Consider the following 21,414-nt stretch of genomic DNA (forward strand, 5'->3'; position numbering starts at 1 on the left):
ATAAAGCATCTAACATGTGTTTAATAATGGTTAGGGGTTGGTGCACAGACGTGCTGAATTACAGACGGTAAAAGTGAGTGGGTCCAATATCATTGATCGTAAAAAGTGGGTGGGTCTTGTCCCGCACACATACAATGGTTCCGACGCCCATGATCTATAGCAGCTCTGGAGAAAACACTCTCATTCTCGTTCTCATATAGTGCCGATGCAGTCAGATCAATAATAGTTTTGAAACGTATAATAATACTATTTCTTTCAAGAACAGTTCAACTTCTAGATGTATAGAGTGAGCTCTTAGTATGTTCTGCTGCCCTACATAAGTTTAGCTATAGAATGAAACTAACAAAACCAACAACCAAAATAATAATCCAGCATCAAATGAGACACATGATGTAACATCACTTATTTTAGGCTTTGCTTTTCAAGGTAATTCCTCGATTTCTTACAAAATATCTTTTGTCCTCTGTGCTTTCCCAAAACAGGATCCTCAGCGGTCTTACAGTGCGGTCTTTCAGTCAGTGTGGCCAGTTCTCCTTTGGCTATATGAGCCTTAAAATGTTCAATTACAGCTGTAACTTCAGCATTTGACCAGCACACGTTTTGTCCTTTCAGTTTCTGCCTCACTGTCATTGTCTGTACAGAAGAACACATGCTTTAGTAAGCTCTAACTATATGAGAGCTCCTGTACTTACACTGATGGAGGTATTCTGATTTAAACCTCAGGTACCTTGAGAAACTTCAGTGGTTTTCTCAATGGGCATCTTCTGAACACCTGGAAGAAATCAGTTATACACTGATCAGAAACTCAGAAATAACGCAAACCTGTATCTAGATCTTAAAACTGAATATACACCTGATATCTAAAAAAATCACATTTCAAATGACATTCAAAATATTATTCTGGAGAAGAAATGTTATATTAAACACCTCCTTTTTAAGTTTTTGACCAACATGAACATGATCAACTTATTGGTATAGGCCAGAATTACAATGTTGGTCCAACACTGATTCCATTAATGTTCTTCTAGAAAAGTTTCACTATATAAAAGTGCAAAAATCTGATTATTGATAATTAATGGCAAAAGGAATGTTTAGAAATGTAAACTGATATTACCTACTGACACACTGCAGCATTATATATTATAGATCTATATATATATACACACACACACACCGTATATAACTGTCTTAAAACCACTGGCTTAAAATGAACATTTCTAACGCATCATCTTACTCTAAAGGTACAAATTCTGTTGTTGTGTACCTTATCAACATTATTTAATATTAAGCCATTGATTTTGGACTGTTGGCAAACATAATTCTAAAGTGGAAACCATCTAAACATCAACAGACAGGTTGTTCATGTTTATACGCACTTTACTATCATTACTAACATTCAACAATGCATGTATTGATGGATTTTGTTACCCTTGTTGTAAAGTGTACACTATTTCAACATTACCTGATGTGTTATTAACATTTGTAGACTCTTTATCAACATGACTTGTCATTAACAAAGCATTTATTATTATTTAATGAACCTACAAATGTTAACACATCAGTTAATGTTGAAATAGGGTACACGTGATAATAAGGTTCTCAAAATCCAATAATATTCATGCTTTGTTTAAAGGTCCCGTTTTTTGTGTTTTTTTGAAGCTTTGATTGTGTTTACAGTGTGCAATATAACGTGTTCATGTTTCGCGTGTAAAAAAACACAGTATTTTTCACACAATGTACTGATCTGTATACCGCTGTTTTCACTGTCCTCAAAACGGCTTGAAAGATTTCCCTGTTCTATGAAGTCCCTCCTTCAGAAACACGTAACGAGTTCTGATTGTGCCAGCGGTTCCCGTGTTGTGATTGGACAGCAGCTTAGGGCACGCAGAGCGCACGTTACCGGAAAGGTCGCGCCTCTCACCATAACGGGGATGCATGCACTCAATGATCTCTAAGTACAGCGGCCCTGAGAAAGCCAAACAAAGGTGACTTGACTCCGGGATGAAAATAACAGCGTCTCGACGACATGGCGACAAACAAACTATACAAACTAGGGGTGTAACGATTCATCTACTACATCGATGTATCGATTTATTTTCCTATGATCTAACTACATCGATCTGTGCTCGGCAAGTTGGCCTTCCGGACGACATATATCGATCTAACATCGTTTTAAAAGGTAATCAATCGATTGTATCGATCATAGGAAATAACGCATTGGATTTAAGCACGTCAGACTTTATATGGATGTTTTTTCTTAGCACTTTTAATGATAAAGGCGTTAAACATTACTCGATTCAGTCTGCCTATCTGTGACATCATCGCAACGCACCAGCAGCAGCAGCGCTCATTGAAATGAATGGGATCGTGTCGCTTTGTCGCTGCGTGTCGCTGGCGGTGTGAACGGGGCTTGAGAAAACAAAACATAGCATGGCGCATGGCAGAGGAGAAGCCAACGAGCGAGAAATTATCAAGCCACCAGGAGAAAGCGCTACCTGTACTTTCAACCCTTGCTTGTTACCTGTGCATTCCTGACATCAGTGTGCCAGCAGAGCGAGTTTTAGTACTGCTGGCGACATAGTGAACGTACAGAGAAGTGTTCTGAGGTCAGATCATGGTGATATTTTTGAAAAAGAAATCTGTAGAGTCATTGAAGAGTAGTTGGTTACATTTTATCTTTTGTTAAATATTGTTTGTTTATTAAACTGAGAGTAGTAGCAGGTTCAGCCAGTTTATTCAACCTGAAGAAATATTGGTTGCACTTTATTTTTGATATTAATATTGTATTTGTATTATTTTAATGTTGAAAAACAACAGCAAAAGTAGCAGGTAAACTTACTATTAATTAAACCTGAAGAGAAGTTAGTTGCACTTTATTTTTTATATTAATATTGTAATATTTTTATGTTGGAAAACAAAAGCAGAAGTAGCAGGTTAACCTACTGTTGAAATGTTGGTTGCACTTACTGTGCTTTTATTGAATATGTATTGAATATAGAAAATGAGAGCAGAAAAGGTTAACTTCCTGTTAATTCAACCTAAACTGTTGGTTGCACTTTATTCAAATAAAATTTTAATGCATTTGCCATTAATTGTTGTTTACTTGTTTGTTTATATCCATAATTAATTGATATACCGGATTCCCTTACAAGAAACAACAGGAATCTTGGAAACTTCACCTGCACTGACCAGTATCCAGATATTTATTTCAGTCACACAATTTTTGGCTAAAAAGTTACTGAATCGATTTCAAGTCACTGAATCGTTTCGGATCGTATCGTTCTAAATTAACCAATATCGTCCTTGAATCGTATCGACAACCTCAAATCGTGATACGAATCGTATCGTTGTTAAAACGAATCGTTACACCCCTAATACAAACGCAAACGAAAGCAACACTTCCTCTTATCCACGCGGGAGCAACAAGACCACGCCCCCTTTTTCGCGTACTCTTGTGGGCGGAGGTTAGTCTACAAACTGTTCTACTGACGTAATTAAAGCAGGAAGTACCAGGATGTAGTCCAAACCGGCCGTTCGCTGTAGGCTTTGAAAGGGAACTTCTGTTAAATAAAATATCTCGCTTGGCATTGAACTTTGAGCTTTATAATTTTACAGGTATTATTTATGCTCTAACAGCAACATTACACACTAACTAAAGTTTGAAAAATGGGATCACGAAGAACAGGACCTTTAATAATGTTGATAAGGAATACAACAGCATTTTTACCTTTAGAGGAAGATGGTGAGTTAGAAATATTCATCCGTAGTGTGTGTGAACTGCTGTGTAAACTAATGTAAATATGTACAGTAAGATAACCTTACGAAAACAGTAAAGCTACAGGCATTGTTCATGATTAGTTCATGTTAACTAATGCATTAACTAATGTTAACTAATACAACCGTATTGTAAAGTGTTACCATAATAACTATAATACTTTTAGATCACTATTATTAGAATTGTTGCTAAGATACTAATATACTACTACTGTCAATGAAAAATTTATATTTTATAATGATTATTTTATTTTACAATACTTCTTTCTTAATTTCTTCGCTTAAGCTGTTATACTGGCAGAAGCCTGCAGTTTCAGTGAAAACAGGTTTATAAACGCATCTTATTACAAATGGGGTGAAATACTGTAAATCAACTGTTTAACATTTATTGGCTGTGAAACGAGGCGTGGACAATGCCAGATCATGAGCTGAGCTGGAGTGAGGAAAGTGTGCGGTTCAGTTTGAAACACGCAGCACAACAAACTGTAGACTTACTTCATTATCGTCTTTTGTGATTTGAAAAGGGCACGAAGCTATATCGTGCTTTTGATTTTAATTTAATTTTAGAGACGCTTTACCAAAGTGCATGCCGCAAGATACAAAGACAATTTATGTTATTACACAAACACATTTGGAGACGGAATTAAATCCGGTGACTCAAAGCACTTCAGGAGGTGGTCTGAGACGCAGTCCAGATGAAACTGGACAAGTGTAAATGCAGATGGTTGTTGAAACCGCATATGGTTTACCACAACTTTACTCCTCACAAAACTGCCAAATTATAAACAAGTGAGAGCGTGTTTTAAGCTATATGACATGTTCTAGTCAAATATGACAGTGCTCATCTTCATTAAAAGTAGAAAGAATAAATTATTTAACCAGTGCTGATGCTACTCTCTCTCCTATTGATCTTGAAATTAGCTGATGATAAATAAAATGCTTCTCATAGCGGTAGTTTTACGATGACGTGAACACCGTTAAACCAGCGTATAGCGTGGGAATTAAATATTGGATACACTCTAAAAAAAAAAAAGGTTCTATATTGCACCAAAAATGGTTCTTGGCTCGTAATCATAGGGGAACCTTTTTTAGTGCTATATAGCACCAATTTTGGTGCTTCAGTGGTTCTTCAGCGGTTCTTCAGAGGTTCTTCAGAGGTTCTTTGACTAAGGTGCTATATAGCACCTCTGAAGAACCGCTGAAGAACCACTGAAGCACCAAAATTGGTGCTATATAGCACTAAAAAAGGTTCCCCTATGATTACGAGCCTTTTTTTTTAGAGTGTATATATCCGTTTTGCAAAGGCCCATTTATGTGGCCAAGTGTAAATGGAATTGTTTTGACAAATCATATCAGTAAAAACACATGAAAAGGTTCTTACTAGACTTGCTTTTTCTAAAATGATGCAATGCTCTTTTTATTACCATCTCAGCACAGCCTTGATCATCCAATGAGAACTGGTCCTTCTCAGGGCTCACCTGAAAGCAAGGTAAAGAAAGAAGAGATAAACATTCAACTACAGACAAAGATTCAGAGATGATCCAAATGAAGCAGCACAGACACTGGACTCCATCTGATAATAACAATGAGGCCGATATATTAAGACTAATAAATAATGGATTATTTCCTGCAGCTTCAGATGTGTACTGTTCACCATGATGGTTGTGAAATGTTTGAATCACTTTGAAAAGGAAGACACAGTCAAGGTGCATCACAATCAGCGCGGTGTTACAGGGAGAGTTTGTTTGTGCATTCGCAGCATTTTGTGGAATTGTGTAATATTTTTAAAATGTTGTGTATATCTGATTGATCTCAGATAGGATGAGTTACTGAACGCTGCAGTAAAGTGCTTCACTGTAGGCCCACCGGTGATCATCTCTTCCACACGCGAGCTCAAACAGCAATGCAGGACAATAATAACTGACTGTCATATATACATAACATTATAATGAGAAGACTATTGCAATAAGACGCTGTGAATTCTTTGGGTTTAGTTGCCGTGCTTCAGCGCTGTTGTGGGAAGAACGCGCTGAACAACAGGAGTTCCACATTTTGAAAAACACAGTCAAGTTCACTTGTGCATTTGCATCAATGTGTGCAGATATAAGTCGTGATAGTAAAGTTATGTAGTATAAACCTTTGATTTCTCTCATATAGGATGTGTTTCCTTTAGTTAAATAACTCAAGCAAAGCGCTTCATTGTACCACTGATGACCATTGGCATTCAACGCAGAACATTAATAACAATAATTGGGACTGTCATACATAAATTACATTATAATGAGAAAAATATCTAAGTAAAATGCTGTGAATTCTTTGGGTTTAGTTGCCGTGCGTCCACAACAGGAGTTTCAATACGTAACTTAGTTCAAGTTCATCTATGCATGATTTTGTGCAAGTATGAGTTGTAATATTGTGTTTATTTTGTATAAATATCTAATTGATCATATATAGGTTGTGTTCCATTGAGCTAAACAAAAGCGCTAGGGTTTATGGGTGTTCATTCAGCTCTTCAGCTTTAGCGCGCGCAGCTCAAACACACGTTATTTGAAACCATCCTATTAAACACGCATAATATTACTGTAATTTTAAAAATGTTAAAATGTTTTCAAAAGTATTGATGCATTATTTATCAGAACTAGTACTTTTATTGTTCTTGTATCATTTTCATCAACAATATGAGTAAAATAATTCCCTTATTGTCCATTTGATTTGATTTATCCATGGCACAGGCATTTGATTCTTTATGTAGACTAAGTAATGTTGCCCATGACTTGTTTGCATTTTAATTTTATTTTATTTATTATTATTTGTAAGGCAATAGATGTTTTGGGTAAAACTTTACAATACATTTGTTATTGCATTAACTAACATGAACTAACAGAGCAAAACTTTTGTTAATGTGAGTTAATAAAATATGTGAGTTGATGTTAGTTCACAGTGTGCACTAAATGAACAGATACAACACTGGATCCTAGACATGTTGAGATTAACGTTAACTAAGATTAATAATCCTGTAGAAGTATTGTTCATTCATTGTTAGTTCATGTTAGCTAACACTAACAACATGAAAACTTATTGTAAAGTGTTGTCATTTTTTTTTTTATAAAGAAAGTTAATTAATTTAATTTTTACAATCATATGATAGCCAATAGAATGAATGGCTACTGTAGTGTATAGGTTTGATTTATGTTGAAGTGTTTGAGTCATGGCTTTTAATGATGAGCCTTTTGTTTTTGTAATCAGGCTCTCAAAGTATATCAAATTTGGATTTAGATTAATCGGCCAATATATCAGTTATCGGCTTTCAAATATAAAGAATGATCAGTTATCGAACTCTGCCCAAATGTTTATATTGGTGCATCCCTAATTTTAATTTCCAAAAAGAAAAGAAAAAAAAAACCATACCTTCTGTACTCTCTGTATCTCTGACTTCTGACTGGGACAGAGTGCGGAGGGATCAACCTCACAGAGAGTCTACAAAACATCAAATTAGACATGAAACACTGATGTAAATATGTGAACAGCCTAGATCTCACCGTGTGTGTGCTTGGTTTGCTCATTCTCTTACAGCACAACTCTCACTTACCTCATGTAGACCCACAGTAAGAGCAGCACAATCATCACTGCCTGATGGCTGGGTCTGACGGCTTATCTGAACATATGAAATAAAGCGTTACATACAGAAACACTTCACCTAAAAACATAATATATGGAATATAGCAAAGGGATAATGTACAGTCAGCCAGTAATTAATACAAAATAAACATGGACAGGATAATCAGATAATCATACATAACTACCCATCAATAAATATTTGCACATGAAATATTGATTTGAGATAATACACAAGATTACAAAATAGTTCAATTTCAAATCAATATTTCAAGGTAATGTTAATGTCTTTTATGCATCACATTAGATGCGTGTTCATTATAGTATGTCATGTTGTGTGTGTGTGTCTTACAACAGTTTTATGAGGACACCGTTTTATGAGGACATCATAAGAACATGTTCTTGATGTTTGACTTTGACTCAGTGTGTTGTGTTAGTTTGACAGAAGTCTGGTCTATGAGGACACTAGTTTTATGAGGACATCATAAGAACATGTTCTTGATGTTTGACTTTGACTCAGTGTGTTGTGTTAGTTTGACAGAAGTCTGGTCTATGAGGACACTAGTTTTATGAGGACATCATAAGAACATGTTCTTGATGTTTGACTTTGACTCAGTGTGTTGTGTTAGTTTGTCAGAAGTCTGGTCTATGAGGACACTAGTTTTACCGGGACACTGGTCACTAGACACATTTGGACGGCACCTGAGCTCCAGTATTTGTGTGTATGAGAGAGTGATACGAGACACTGCGTCTGTGCTAGTTGCACAGTAAGTGATCCTGACTCACTTTTTACACACAATCATAATTCAGTGACTGATAACTCTGGCAAATGATCTGTTTCTGAGCTGAAATCTGTTCTATTCTTTAAGGAATAACTCAATTATTACATTACCTTCTTGGATACCTTTAGAGTTGCTGTATCTTGTTTGGTTTAATCTGATTCTTCTCAGTTATCATCTGGAAAAAAAGGAAGAGCAAATAAAACAAAAACAAAACAAAGACAAATAAATACTCATTTTAGTATTACATATTGAAAGCCAATTTCAACCGAGGGTCCTATTTTTTTCTTCTTCAATTATTATATATATTATAATAATTATAATAAATATTTTTCGATATTGGTATTAGCCGAAATGAGCTGTGAATTATGGGTTATCAGTATCGATCCTAGTATTCCATATGTGCACCACAGTGTCCCGGTAAAACTAGTGTCCTCATAGACCAGGATTCTCAAACTAACACAACACACTGAGATCCTTCAGTCAAGACAAACATCAAGAACATGTTCTTATGATGTCCTCATAAAACTAGTGTCCTCATAAAACAGGTGTAAAGCCACACACAAACTGACATACTGTAATGAACACACATGTAATGTGATGCATTAAAGCCATGAACATTAACTTGTAGGGCTGCACAATACATTGCTTTATCATTCATACCTATTCATGGTAGTGACATTGGAGTATAGCCCTATGTGAAGTCAAGTAGGCTATATGGATCATAGTTGATCTCTTATAGTGAAAACAGCCTAATAAACTGCTGCGGACTGTCATTAATTGCAATAAAACATCCAAATACAAAGAAAAAAATCAGTTTTGTAGCTTTAACCAGGAATAATTATATCTGATGTATACAGTAAAGACTATGCAGTGTTATTTTACAGTTGATTACTCTATATACCCTTATTACTGTTCCTAAATGCTATTAGACTTACCTGGAAAACATGAGGCACTGTTTATTTCATATTTTTGTTCCATTTTTGTATCTATGCTTGCAGTTTATCATTTTCTATGCAGACGCACACCCCTACAAAATCACACCAATCATTCTAGAATGATAAGTTATTTCCAAATAAAGCTATTTAAGTCATCTGGTGAAATTGTTTTTCATATTGCATTATATATTGCATATATATATATATATATACTTTACACTTTTTTTTTTTTTTTTCTCGGATAGCTCTGTCCATAATTTATTGCACTACCCTAATCCACTGCTATTCCTCATATTAGCCTAACATATTATTGTATACCTCTATCTGTAAAATTCTGTTTATAGTAATAGCCATCTGTATATTGTATTCATAGTACATATTCACCTGTAAATTCTGTTTATAGTAATAGCCATCTGTATATTGTATTCATAGTACATATTCACCTGTAAATTCAGTTCTGTTTATAGTAATAACGTCTCTCTATTTATACATATTTATACATATTCAGTACATATCCATGTCCTGCACTTACGCATCCATTGTATATCCTGCACTTGCTGCTATTGCACTTCTGGTTAGACCTAAACTGCATTTCGTTGCCTTGTACTTGTACTTGTGTAATGACAATAAAGTTGAATCTAATCTAATCTAATCTAATATTGCAGGGGAGAAAAACAATATTGCCATATCAGTTTTTTTTAATATTGTGCATCTCTATTAACCTGGGTAACATTTAAGCTTTAATATTACCTTTAACAATACTCTGTAAATAAAATATAATGTACCAGCTTTATTAAACAAGTTTTAAATGACGAGCATCGCTGATTGTCTGTAAATAGAATCACTATAAGTGCGCTAGCACCGTTAGCATCACGCGCTAGCTGCTTTCTAAGTGTAAAACGAGCTGGGAAGAGCTAACAGGACATGCACAAATAAGACAAACGGATCCACAGGCTATTAGAGAAGCATTATAACATTATTAAACAGTGTTATAACTTACCTTTAAATAACAGTTGCCTTCATCAGGTCCGCAGTCCTCTCATGTCCGGTCCAAACAGGAAATTAACTTGCCCCATACACCTCTGACTACACCACACTTATCATAATATAAACGGGATTTTATCATATAATTAATATATTAATTGCAAAAATACTTAAATAATTAGTATTTTGCATTATGTTGCTTATTATACAGACTTATGCTGAAGCTGAATGAAGCTCCGCCCACCGGCACCATCTTGTTTTCACGATTTCCCGCCTACCGGAACCGATCTGTCCAATCAGAGGCCTCAAAACTTACACTTGTGTGTATTATGCAAATTTTTGATGACGCAGGTGTTATACCGGGACCTGGCTCCAGGGGCGCACTCCCGAAATCAGGGATACACTGTGTATAGTAAAATTTCAGGGTTTTGTGGTATGTAAGGACATCGCGCCAAAATTGGAGAGGGTGCTTCTGGGACATAGTAAATGACATCCACACTGCCGGAATTATGAGGACATGGCCCCTGTCCTCATAAACCCAAATGTCCCCGTAATGCTGGTGCGTATTCAGGTCAAAAGTCCTCGTAAACCACAAAAACAAACACACACACACACACACACACACACACACACACACACACACACACACACACACACACACACACACACACACACACACACACACACACACACACACACACATTGTAACACTCGCGCTTGACATGGTGTTCTAAATAACACAAGCCGCTAAACATATTATATAGTAAGTGTAACTTATACCACATAGTTGACGTCCTGCTCTAGTCGTTTTTGCTGCTGCTCCTGTTCAACTTCAGCCTCTGGGTCTGATTCCGGATCATAGATGTATGGCTGTATCTGATTAAAAGCCATTTTTTATGTTGAATAAAGTTTTTTTCCGCTTTTAGGGATGACGCAGCTCTCAGACGGACTCAACACAGTAACAGCGGCGCGCGCTCGTCATTCTTTAGCTCCGCCCACACGATACGCCCCCAGCCGCACGGCTTTTTCCGGAAAGACTCGGAACAGCGCATCTTTCTTTTATAATTATAATAAAAATAAAGACTTTTCGGAGATATGCAGGATGCAGTGCTACTCTATAGGTACTCAAGATTGACATGAGACTGACTGAAACTGAGTGTTTCCCCCCCCCTTTAAAATGTGTTATAAACGGACTTTATAGGCAAATGACAGTGCTGTCTGCGGTACTGCCAAGTTCACCGCTGGCAGAGAGATGAAGCCTATTCGTTCATTTAAGCCGTTGTTCACAGCGCTGGCGCCTCCATGTCATTGTTGGCTTACTCTGCTATATTTGCTTATTGTTTATTAAATCCAGGCAAATGGTTGATAAAACATTGATTAAAATTAAGATACAATTTATTTAAAACGAAATTCACTGAAAAGAAAGGCTTTCAACAAAACAAAACTTAGTGTTGTCAAAATCAGTTCTGTCCCCCATGTCTTCTGACACATTCCGCATCTTATCCTGTTCACTTTCTGCTCAATACAGCACGAGCCGAACGGGCAAACAGCTGACAGACAAGATGATCGCGGAAGATTTGGTTTCAAAGCGAAATGTAAAAGCGCCTATTTAAGGGAGTGTGCCAACTGTTAGATGAAATTTACGCCCCTGGTGGTGTGCATATGAGAATGCGTAGAGCAGTAATATTTCCTCCAGAGTGAGAGCGCCTTTCTGAAGATTCCGTTCATTTCTAAAGCTCACGCCTAGTGTCATGCTGGTTCGAATATATGCCTATCTGATATAAATAGCTAGAGCTGCCCCCAGCTAAAGTTTTTTTTCCTGTTTATTTAAGCCTTTCATGCTGCGCTGGCGCCTCCATGCCATTGTCTGCTATATTTGCTTATTATTTATTAAATCCTTGAAATTGGTTGACAAAACATTGATTAAAATTAAGATACAATTTATACAAAACGAAATCATTTCTGACCCCCATGTCTTCTTACATATATCATAATCATATTTCATAATCAACGTAGGCTAAATGAAATGAAAAAATAACATTATAATATTTAAACATTTGAAACTAAACAAGTAAAGTATGCTACAGTACAGAGAAATGTCATGTTGGAGCAGGATTTGAGCGCACGTCGTTTTACCGGTGAGCAGTTCATGAGCTCCTTCAGTCACATTAGATTAGATTAGATTAGATTCAACTTTATTGTCATTACACAAGTACAAGTACAAGGCAACGAAATGCAGTTGCTCTAGTAGGCTATGGTAGGCAGGTTTTTTGCGCTCATTTTCATTTCCTGTCGCTGTGCAGGCTCTTTTATTGTATATGACAGTGTAAACAGCTCAATAACTATTTTAGTTAAAGGTTTAATGTAGGCCAGTCCATTGCATTACGATTGCTCGCGTCAGCAGCGCCTTGCATCGCCCAACAAGGCTTTAGCTACAATCAGCGGATGGCGGGCGGGTGCGGCTTTGAACATTGGTCAAAAAATGTTGGGGCCGACGGATTTTGTGTTGCGGTTGCGGATAAAATAAAAGCCCATCCGTGCATCTCTGGGCCCTATAGTTAACGCGTTTTGCCAAGCGTCAGTAAACACCCAGTCGTGATCATGTTCATTTTACTGCTTTAATTGTGAGGAAACCCCCCTAAAACGTCTATCATACAAAAGAATAGAGTCCTAAGATTTACATTTACATTTAGTCATTTAGCAGACGCTTTTTTCCAAAGCGACTTACAAATGAGGGCAATAGAAGCAGCTAGAGCAGTCCAAGGGCAACAATATCAACAACATGCAAGTGCTGTAACAAGTCTCAGTTAATCTAGCACAGAACAGAATTGTTATTATTTTTTTTATTTTTTTTAATAAATAAATTAGACAGACAGACAATGAATAGAATGATAAGTGCTATTCTCGATCGGTCAGGTGTTGCTGGAAAAGATGTGTCTTTAGACGTTTTTTGAAAATGGCTACAGACTCCGCCGCACGAATTGAGATAGGCAGGTCATTCCACCAGGTGGGAACGGTCCAGGAAAAGGTCTGTGACAGCGATTTCATGCCTCTCTGGTATGGCACCACAAGGCGTCGTTAACTGGCAGAACGCAAGTTCCTGGAGGGTGTCCCAGGAACATTCAAGATTATATTCATAACAATACAATAATGTATTTCCTTGCAGATATAGAACACGTTTTACTCGTAGCTCAACAGCGGTTGGCTGAACTGCGGCATGAGTCGCATTGGAGTGACGTAAACTTCCCTCTTCAATTGATTGGCTTGAGCATGAGCTGTCAATCTAGAACTAGTGGACCAATGGTAAGACCCGCCCCTAATTTACATGAAACTTGAACTGCAACATTTGAAACCGCAAGCACAAAATGTGGAAACGAGCAAATGAGAAAAGAGCACGGACATGCAAAAAATTAAAATAAGAGCAGAAAACATGATTTTGTGAGAGATTCTGATAATTTTGAATTCATGATTCAGTTTTGAGCAATATAATTTTAAACTTGTTTAAATATTTGATTTACGCTTATTATTTTTATTTCCGTGACTGCGTTGTTTGTGATTCTGGTTAACTTTTCATACATTTTTCAGTTTTGTGCGTTATATTTTCACATGTGCTTTTAAAATTTTGATTCATGCTTATTATTTTTTTATGCGTGACTGCAATAAATTTGGCGGGAAACTGATCCCATATAAATACTTTAGACATTTGTGTTGACAGGAAGTCAAATGTATTGCTATAATCTCTGTGGCAACCATCAATAGGGAAAATGTCATGTGTCATGATGTGTTTTATTGGATAAACAATCTAAAAAATATACATTAGTAAATCAATTTGTAATAAACAGTGAACACTAACATGTTATGAATCACTTTACACCTCAAAGACACAGAAGTCGAATGGTACATTTTGACAGACTCTTCAATGCGAGTGGATCATAGAGGAATCACAATGCTACTTACGTGTTACATTTATGACACAATGTTTCTATATCAAATCTAGTAAAAAAGATGCAGTAGATGCAATTGGCATGACATACAAGTTTAAGGAGACTCATACACTCTAAAAAATAAGTACAACATTTTACCCTTTAAAGGTACAAGTGACCGTCTCTGGGGTGGTACCCTTAAGGGTACATTTATGTACATGTACCTCTAAGTCAGGGGTAGGCAAGTTCGGTCCTAGAGAGCTGATGTCCTGGAGAGTTTAGCTCCAACCCTACTAAGCCACCTCAGTATAAAACTCATGGCTCCTAGCATGCATTGCAGCATTAATTATGTCACCATTGTTGAGAATCATATGCTGATTCTTGATATTTGAACAGATGATTAGTTTTGTTAACACTGTAACAAAAACCACAAACTCACATAAAAAACCAAGAGTCAAACTGCCCAACTAAATCGTAAACCGTGATCACCATAATGGTGACCAAACATTTTCAATAAAACATCAACATCTAAACCTCTCTTTATTCTCAATACGAGCTTCTATAGATGTCTTCTAGGGTTGGAGCCAAACTCTGCAGGACAGAGGTTCACTAGGACCGAACTTGCTTACCCCTGCTCTAAGTAGAGGAAACAATGGTATAAGTGTACCCTAAGGACCAATTGTGGACCTTTAAAGGTGTCATACATTTTGTTCCCCAAGGAACAAAATTGCACCTCCACTGTACCTTTTTTTCTGAGTGTATGATGGGTGATGTGTTCATAAGTAAAAATGTGTTGTGGACTACTATTTTGAAAAGGAAGTCTGAACTGTTGTGTAATGACGTACGGTGTGAGAACGGAAGTGAAGAGTAAAATTCACTACACCTGTCTTGTGTGCTTCATTATGTAATAATTGAGATGAATAAAAATATGTGAGATGGTGGTCCAGTAGGTTAAACCATGGAACTGATACGCAGAAGGTTGCTGGTTCGATCCCAGCGGTCACCACCAGTGTGTCCTTGAGCAAGGCACTTCACTCCATGTTGCTCCAGGGGGATTGTCCCTGTAATAAGGGCACTGTAAGTTGCTTTGGATAAAAGCGTCTGCCAAATGCATAAATATAAATATAATTTGGAAGTGGCATTGAGTTGCTTTAATTTGCCAGAGTAATGATGATTGAAGTGTCAAAGACCCTAATTCATACAAATTACTCACTCAAAGAGCAATAAACATTACGGATAACTAAAGGTCACTATCTTAATCTACTAAAATATCACAGTTGCAAACAGAGGCAGGAGAGTTTTCCAGTGCGGTGCAAATAAAGAACAGGGTGCACAAATCCAGCCAGCACATAACAAGTAAAACCAATAAACCAAAGTGGATGAATAAACTGTTTTATCATAATGGTAAAAAATCCTATGATTGTATATGGGCCATATATGATAGCCATGCTTGCAGTAGTTATTAGAATGAGATAAAACGCTCTTCTCTTCATGTGGTTTTCCTCTTCTCTCTCTCTTCCTCTCTCGCCTGGTCCTGACTGCTTCAGAGCTCTGAGAACAGCCGCAAGAAAAAACAACTGGATGGAGAAGAAGAGTAGAAACTGCACTGAGAAGAACCATTTATATAAATGGCTGTTCTCTTCGCTTAAAGTAAACATGCAGACCAAACACGAGCCAAGACAAATTATCCAGGCTGCAGTGCAGCAGATCACTCTATATCTGAGAGGTTTGTACTTCAGAAAGGTTACAGGATGAACCACTGCCAGGTAACGCTCAACACAGATTAGACACTGAAACAGAGGACGACCAGTGATGGTAAGTCCTACAAAAAATTGTTCTAATGTTGAAAGATTGAAAATCCAATATGATAGTACATATACAAAACAATTCAGACAGATACCAATCTCACAAACAGACAGATTGAGGTTGAGGAAAGCTGATGCGACTCCACTTCCTGTTCCTGTGATGATGAGCCATATAACATAGGAGTGTGTAGGAATACCAAACAGAAAACTGATGCTGTACACACAAATGTTCAGACTGTCCAGAAGTCCATTGGACTGTAGAGTTGTAGAGTTTGTTGATGTTTCAGGTGTGGTGAAGTTCACTTTAGATGTATTCATTTCCTCTGTGTTTGTCTTCTCAGTTCAGTAGCTCACAAGTTAACTTGTATACTTTCTCGAAGCTTCCGCTGGAGGAAAAAAATATTCCATTACGATGTATAAAACGATCGGCCTAGCAACTAGAAAAACACTGCAGCAATAATGCAGTAAAGGAATACGGATACAGTTTTCTGAGGTCATTTTCATTACAATCAATCACTGATACGCAAGATGGCTAAAACGGTATTTGCATGAAACAAGAGAGAGCGAGGCCGAGTGAGAGACATGAACGTAGTGGTTACCTGGATAAGTGGTCTCCAGTCTGATACAGCATTGCTATGGGCGAATACTCATTAAAGGGATCATGACATGAAAAATCTTTCATGACATATAAGAGGTCTTTGTATCATTAAAACATCCTGCAAGTTTTATAGTTTAAAATGTCCTCCTCATTATTAACAAAGCATTTATTTTATCAAGCTCCAAAAATATATTTACATATGACTGCCTCCAGGGGGGTATTCCAGAAAGCAGGTTATGTGACATACACACAAAAAAATGGTGCTATATGGCACTAAAAGTGGTTCTTGGTCGTAATCATAGGGGAACCACTTTTGGTGCTATATAGCACCATATCTTAACAGGTTCTGTATATGGTAGCGGTGCTATATAGCACCTCAGTCAGTGGTGCAATATAGCACCTTAGCCAAAGAACCGGTGAAGAACCACTGAAGAACCACTGAAGCACCAAGATTGGTGCTATACAGCACTTAAAAAGGTTCCCCTATGATTATGAGCCAAGAACCACTTTTAGTGCCATATAGCACTTCTTTCTTTTTTTTTTTTGTGTACCCGGGTATGTTTAAGAGTAAGTAAGCGGATAACCTCAACTTTCAGTTCCAAAAACGGAAGCAACTTTCAGGGTATGCAAGTAACCATGGCAACTCACTCTCTGAACATAACCTGCTTATGTTCCAGGGTTAGTTTGCTTAAGAGGTATTCAGATGTGTTTTATATAATTAATATAGTTATTAATATAACCAAATTTGTTTCAGTTATATAATATACAATATTATATATTGAGTTTAAATTTTAATTCAATTAAAATATATTTATTATTTATTTTGTCATCTCACACATGGATCGGCATTCAATTAATTAGCATCAAACAAACAATATAATTTTTTAAAGATTACTTATTAAACAAAAAGATGATTGCACAAACACCCAATAGGTGGTGATGTGCACTAAGTAGGTTATGTAAATCACCATTAAACAAAAGAAGAAGAGGAAGTAGAAAGGCAAGCTTTTTCTTAGCGTCTGTTTCCATGGTGAATCATCAATTCGTTGCTCTGTTGTGAATGTCTTGTGTGTTAACCGGGAACATACTCTGGGTTGGCTGAACTTACTCCCGGACTCGTTTTTGGAACCAGCAAGGTTTTTGAGTTAGCAAGGTTTGGGTTAATCAACCGAGAGTTCAAGGTATATGTGACAGTAAGTTAACCTTGCTTTCTGGAATACCCAGAGCAAGTCCCGTTTAATATTAAGTAAATATCGAACCAGAGATGGCACCAATCAGGATCAGGTACACTCTAAAAAAAAAAAGGTTCTATATGGCACCAAAAATAGTTCTTGGCTCGTAATCATAGGGGAACCTTTTTTAGTGCTATATAGCACCATTTTTGGTGCTTCAGTGGTTCTTCAGCGGTTCTTCAGAGGTTCTTCACCGGTTCTTCAGAGGTTCTTCACCGGTTCTTTGACTAAGGTGCTATATAGCACCTCTGAAGAACCACTGAAGCACCAAAATTGGTGCTATATAGCACTAAAAAAGGTTCCCCTATGATTACGAGACTTTTTTTTTAGAGTGTAGTCCAGAGAGCCGTGTAATAAGAATAAATAAATGTTCAGCACATACAAATGTATAATACTTTACAATTTCCTGTTTAAACCTGAGGACAACATTATTAAATGACCTTAAAATACTAGAAATTTAGTAGTATTTACTTTCATGGACTTACTGTACATGCAAATTATATTGTCTTCCATTTGTATTTGCCTTGCATTGATATAAATTAAATTGCTTCTTCTGTTCTGTTAAATCCCTCAAAACATTATCGGATGGACACAGTGATGTTGCTTATTGAGAGTAAAAACAAGAAATGGAATCAAAAAGAGGAGTTTATCACCTGTAGAGTGAATGTCCAGTCTCTCTGGATGTGTATAAATCTCTGTGCTATGTTTTGTAAACTGACTTCGCAGCTGCCACAAGAATATATGTGCATGACTTCATCTACACGTCACATAAAGTACCAGATATGAACATTTTAAAAATAAACAGATAAGAGTAGACATTTAAACAGAAAATGTTTCTTCTATTGTTTTTTTAAATACAAGTCATGTAAAAACATGTAAATGCATTGTATCAAATTATTAATTTAAAGGTTAGTACATAGTAGTTAAAGAGACCTAATATAAAGTGGAACCCTCATATTTAAAATTTACTTTGAAAACTTGGGATACCCTATTTACATTAAATAATTTGTGAATTGTGCCATCTTTGTGGCTGTCAAGTGTAGTTTGTTTTGGATTCATTCTATTGTGTTTTGTTCCTGTTTTGCCTAGTTCCCACACGCAGATGCATTTAGCTGTATACGTAAAAAAAATGTTGTACCGTATCAGCGTTTCGTCCACACGGATCCGGCGTTTTGGGAGCATGAAACCAATATTTTTTGAAACCAGGTCCCAGAGTGGATAAATCTGAAACCGACACCCTTGAGTTTCCGTGTTTACAGCCAATCCGTATATTTTGTGAAACGGTGATGTCATCACACCAGATCCCGCACGGTAAAGACTAGAAGGGATACAGCTACGGGCAATGGGCATGCGCACATCAACATTGCGTCATTTAATTACTGTATTTGCATTATTGTAAGGGTAGGTTTAGGGTCGGGGTAGGTGTAGGCATTAATAAAACACTAACATCTTGTAAGTAGCAAATGTATTTATTGTTATTTTATTGTGAGATTTTGCCTCACTTCTGACCGTTGCTGTACCCCTTCTAGCCACAACTCTTCTTCTCCGTTTTGAGTCGGTTACAGTGGTTTCGTGTGTACACAGATATTTCTTGAGACGAGGAGAAAAAAAGATCAGATAGGGAAAGCCCTGGATTTGTGTGGATGTGGCCTTAGTTTCCCCGGTTGTTAATTAGTTCCACACACCGGTTCCTGTTCACTTTGATTACTCCTTGTCAGTATTTAAGTTCCCTGTACTTTCAGTTCCCTTGTCCAGTATTCACTCTCAAAAAAAATTGTACAAAATTGTACCTTTTATGGTACAATTGGCCGTCACTGGGGTGGCACCCTTAAGGGTACATTTTTGTACCTCTAAGTCAGGGGTAGGCAAGTTCGGTCCTAGAGAGCTGATGTCCTGCTGAAGTTTAGCTTCAACCCTACTAAGCTACCACAGTATAAAACACATGGCTCCCAGTATGCATTGCAGCATTAAGTATGTCACCATTGTTGAGATTCATGTGCTGATTCTTGATATCTGTGTGTGTCTAAACTTTTTTTTCCTAGAATGTATTTAAAAATCAAAATTCAGAATGCCTGATCTGTGGCAAGAAAATATCGTTTGTGAATATTATTTACTAATATTTTTTAGTTCGGTCGGTTTAGTCTAACATTACTCTTCATGACTATTTTTGTTTATGGCTTCTTTAGATTTGAACAGATTATGTTTTGTTAACACTACAACAAAAACACCAAACTCGCATAAAAAGCCAAGAGTCAAGCCATAATGGTGACCAAATATTTTCAATAAAACCAACAGCTCTGTTAATTCTCAATAAGAGCTTCTATAGAGGTCTTTCAGGGTTGGAGCCAAACTCTGCAGGAAAGCGACTCACTAGGACCGAACTTGCCTGTCAATTTTTTAATTGTACCCTAAGGACCAATTGTGTACCTTTAAAGGTACAGTTATACGTTTTGTGCCCCAAGGAACAAAATCGTACCTCCACTGTAAAAAAAATTCTGAGAGTGTTGTCTATGTTAAAAGTTGTTGTGTTTACATTTACTCCTACGATCTCCTGAGTTTTCATTGTGGATTCAATAATACTATTCTTGTTTTCTACTCCTTTCGTCGTGAGCTCTCTACAACAACCAATCGTGACAGTGGTATGTTGTACACAAATGAAATCAGTAAAAAATAAAATAAGTACTGCCTTTAATTTATTACAATACATTGAACAGCTGACCATTAACTTCTCACACCATCTGGATTTTTGTCTTACATTTAGCAGATGCTTTTATCCAAACCAAGTTTGAGGTAGCCTATACAAATTTGCCAGTATGTGTGTCCTGCGTGAATCAGACCTGTGAGGAAAATCAATCAAAGGTCAATCCAACCTTTAAAGAAAATAAATTGTACTAGAACTGTGAACATTTAGTGAATATTAAAGATAATATTTATCTTTATGCAGCTGAAACTGGTCAGCAGGTGCCAATCATTAAACATGTGATTTGCAAATTGTTAGAGTGAGCATTTAAAAGTGAGAGAGAAAAAAAAATCCTTTAAACATCTGTGTTATGATAAGTTGTGAAGTGTAATGCAAAAATCTGTGTGGCAACCCTAAATGTGGAAAAGGTGACATTGTCATTGATGGAGTGTTTTATTGGATAATCAAGCAAACAGCAGTTTACAACAACCATATCTGATAAACACTCAAACAGAAAGAAATAAAAACAAAGTAATTATTGTATGTGGAAAAGATGCATATGAAAGCTTGTGATATTTTAATTTAAATCATTTGAAAGATATGAAATGTGAATTGCACTATATTTTTGGTATTATGTAGGTACATAAGTAAAAGCAGAAATCAGAAAAGCAATGCTAATTAATGTTTTATGGCACTTTTTCTTGATGTTATTTTGCAGTCTTGTACAGTATTGTCTCTAATTTAAAATAATTAAAATAATTTAAGCATTTTTCAACTGACCCTTAGCTACTTCTCATACAAGCTCAATTATTTTATTTTTTTCTTTTCCATTTTATCCCCATGGATTTTATTTATTTACAATTTAGCATTTAGCACATGCTTTTATCCAAACCCACTTTGGATAAGACCCACAGTGTAATCTATAAACACTATATTGCCAAAAGTATTGGGACACACCTCCAAATCATTGAATTCAGGTGTTCCAATCACTTCCATGGCCACAGGTGTATAACATCAAGCACCTAGGCTTGCAGACGCTTCTACAAACATTTGTGAAAGAATGGGTCGCTCTCAAGAGCTTAGTGA

General features: G+C 36.6%; 1 protein-coding gene across 1 annotated transcript; it reads right to left on the reverse strand.

Annotated features, from left to right (window-relative positions):
- Positions 1-577: 577 nt before the first annotated feature.
- Positions 578-16,136, reverse strand: LOC307137117 (uncharacterized protein; the record flags this gene model as incomplete). Its single annotated transcript, XM_079834600.1, has 6 exons — positions 578-633; positions 728-772; positions 5,156-5,252; positions 7,183-7,251; positions 7,364-7,429; positions 15,468-16,136. The coding sequence occupies 6 exons, from the start codon at positions 16,134-16,136 to the stop codon at positions 578-580; spliced, it is 1,002 nt and encodes a 333-aa protein (XP_079690726.1).
- Between the last annotated feature and the right edge of the window lie 5,278 nt (positions 16,137-21,414).

The sequence above is a fragment of the Gobio gobio genome, assembly GCF_949357685.1.
Source record: "Gobio gobio genome assembly, chromosome: 14".
Taxonomy (NCBI): Eukaryota; Metazoa; Chordata; class Actinopteri; order Cypriniformes; family Gobionidae; genus Gobio; species Gobio gobio.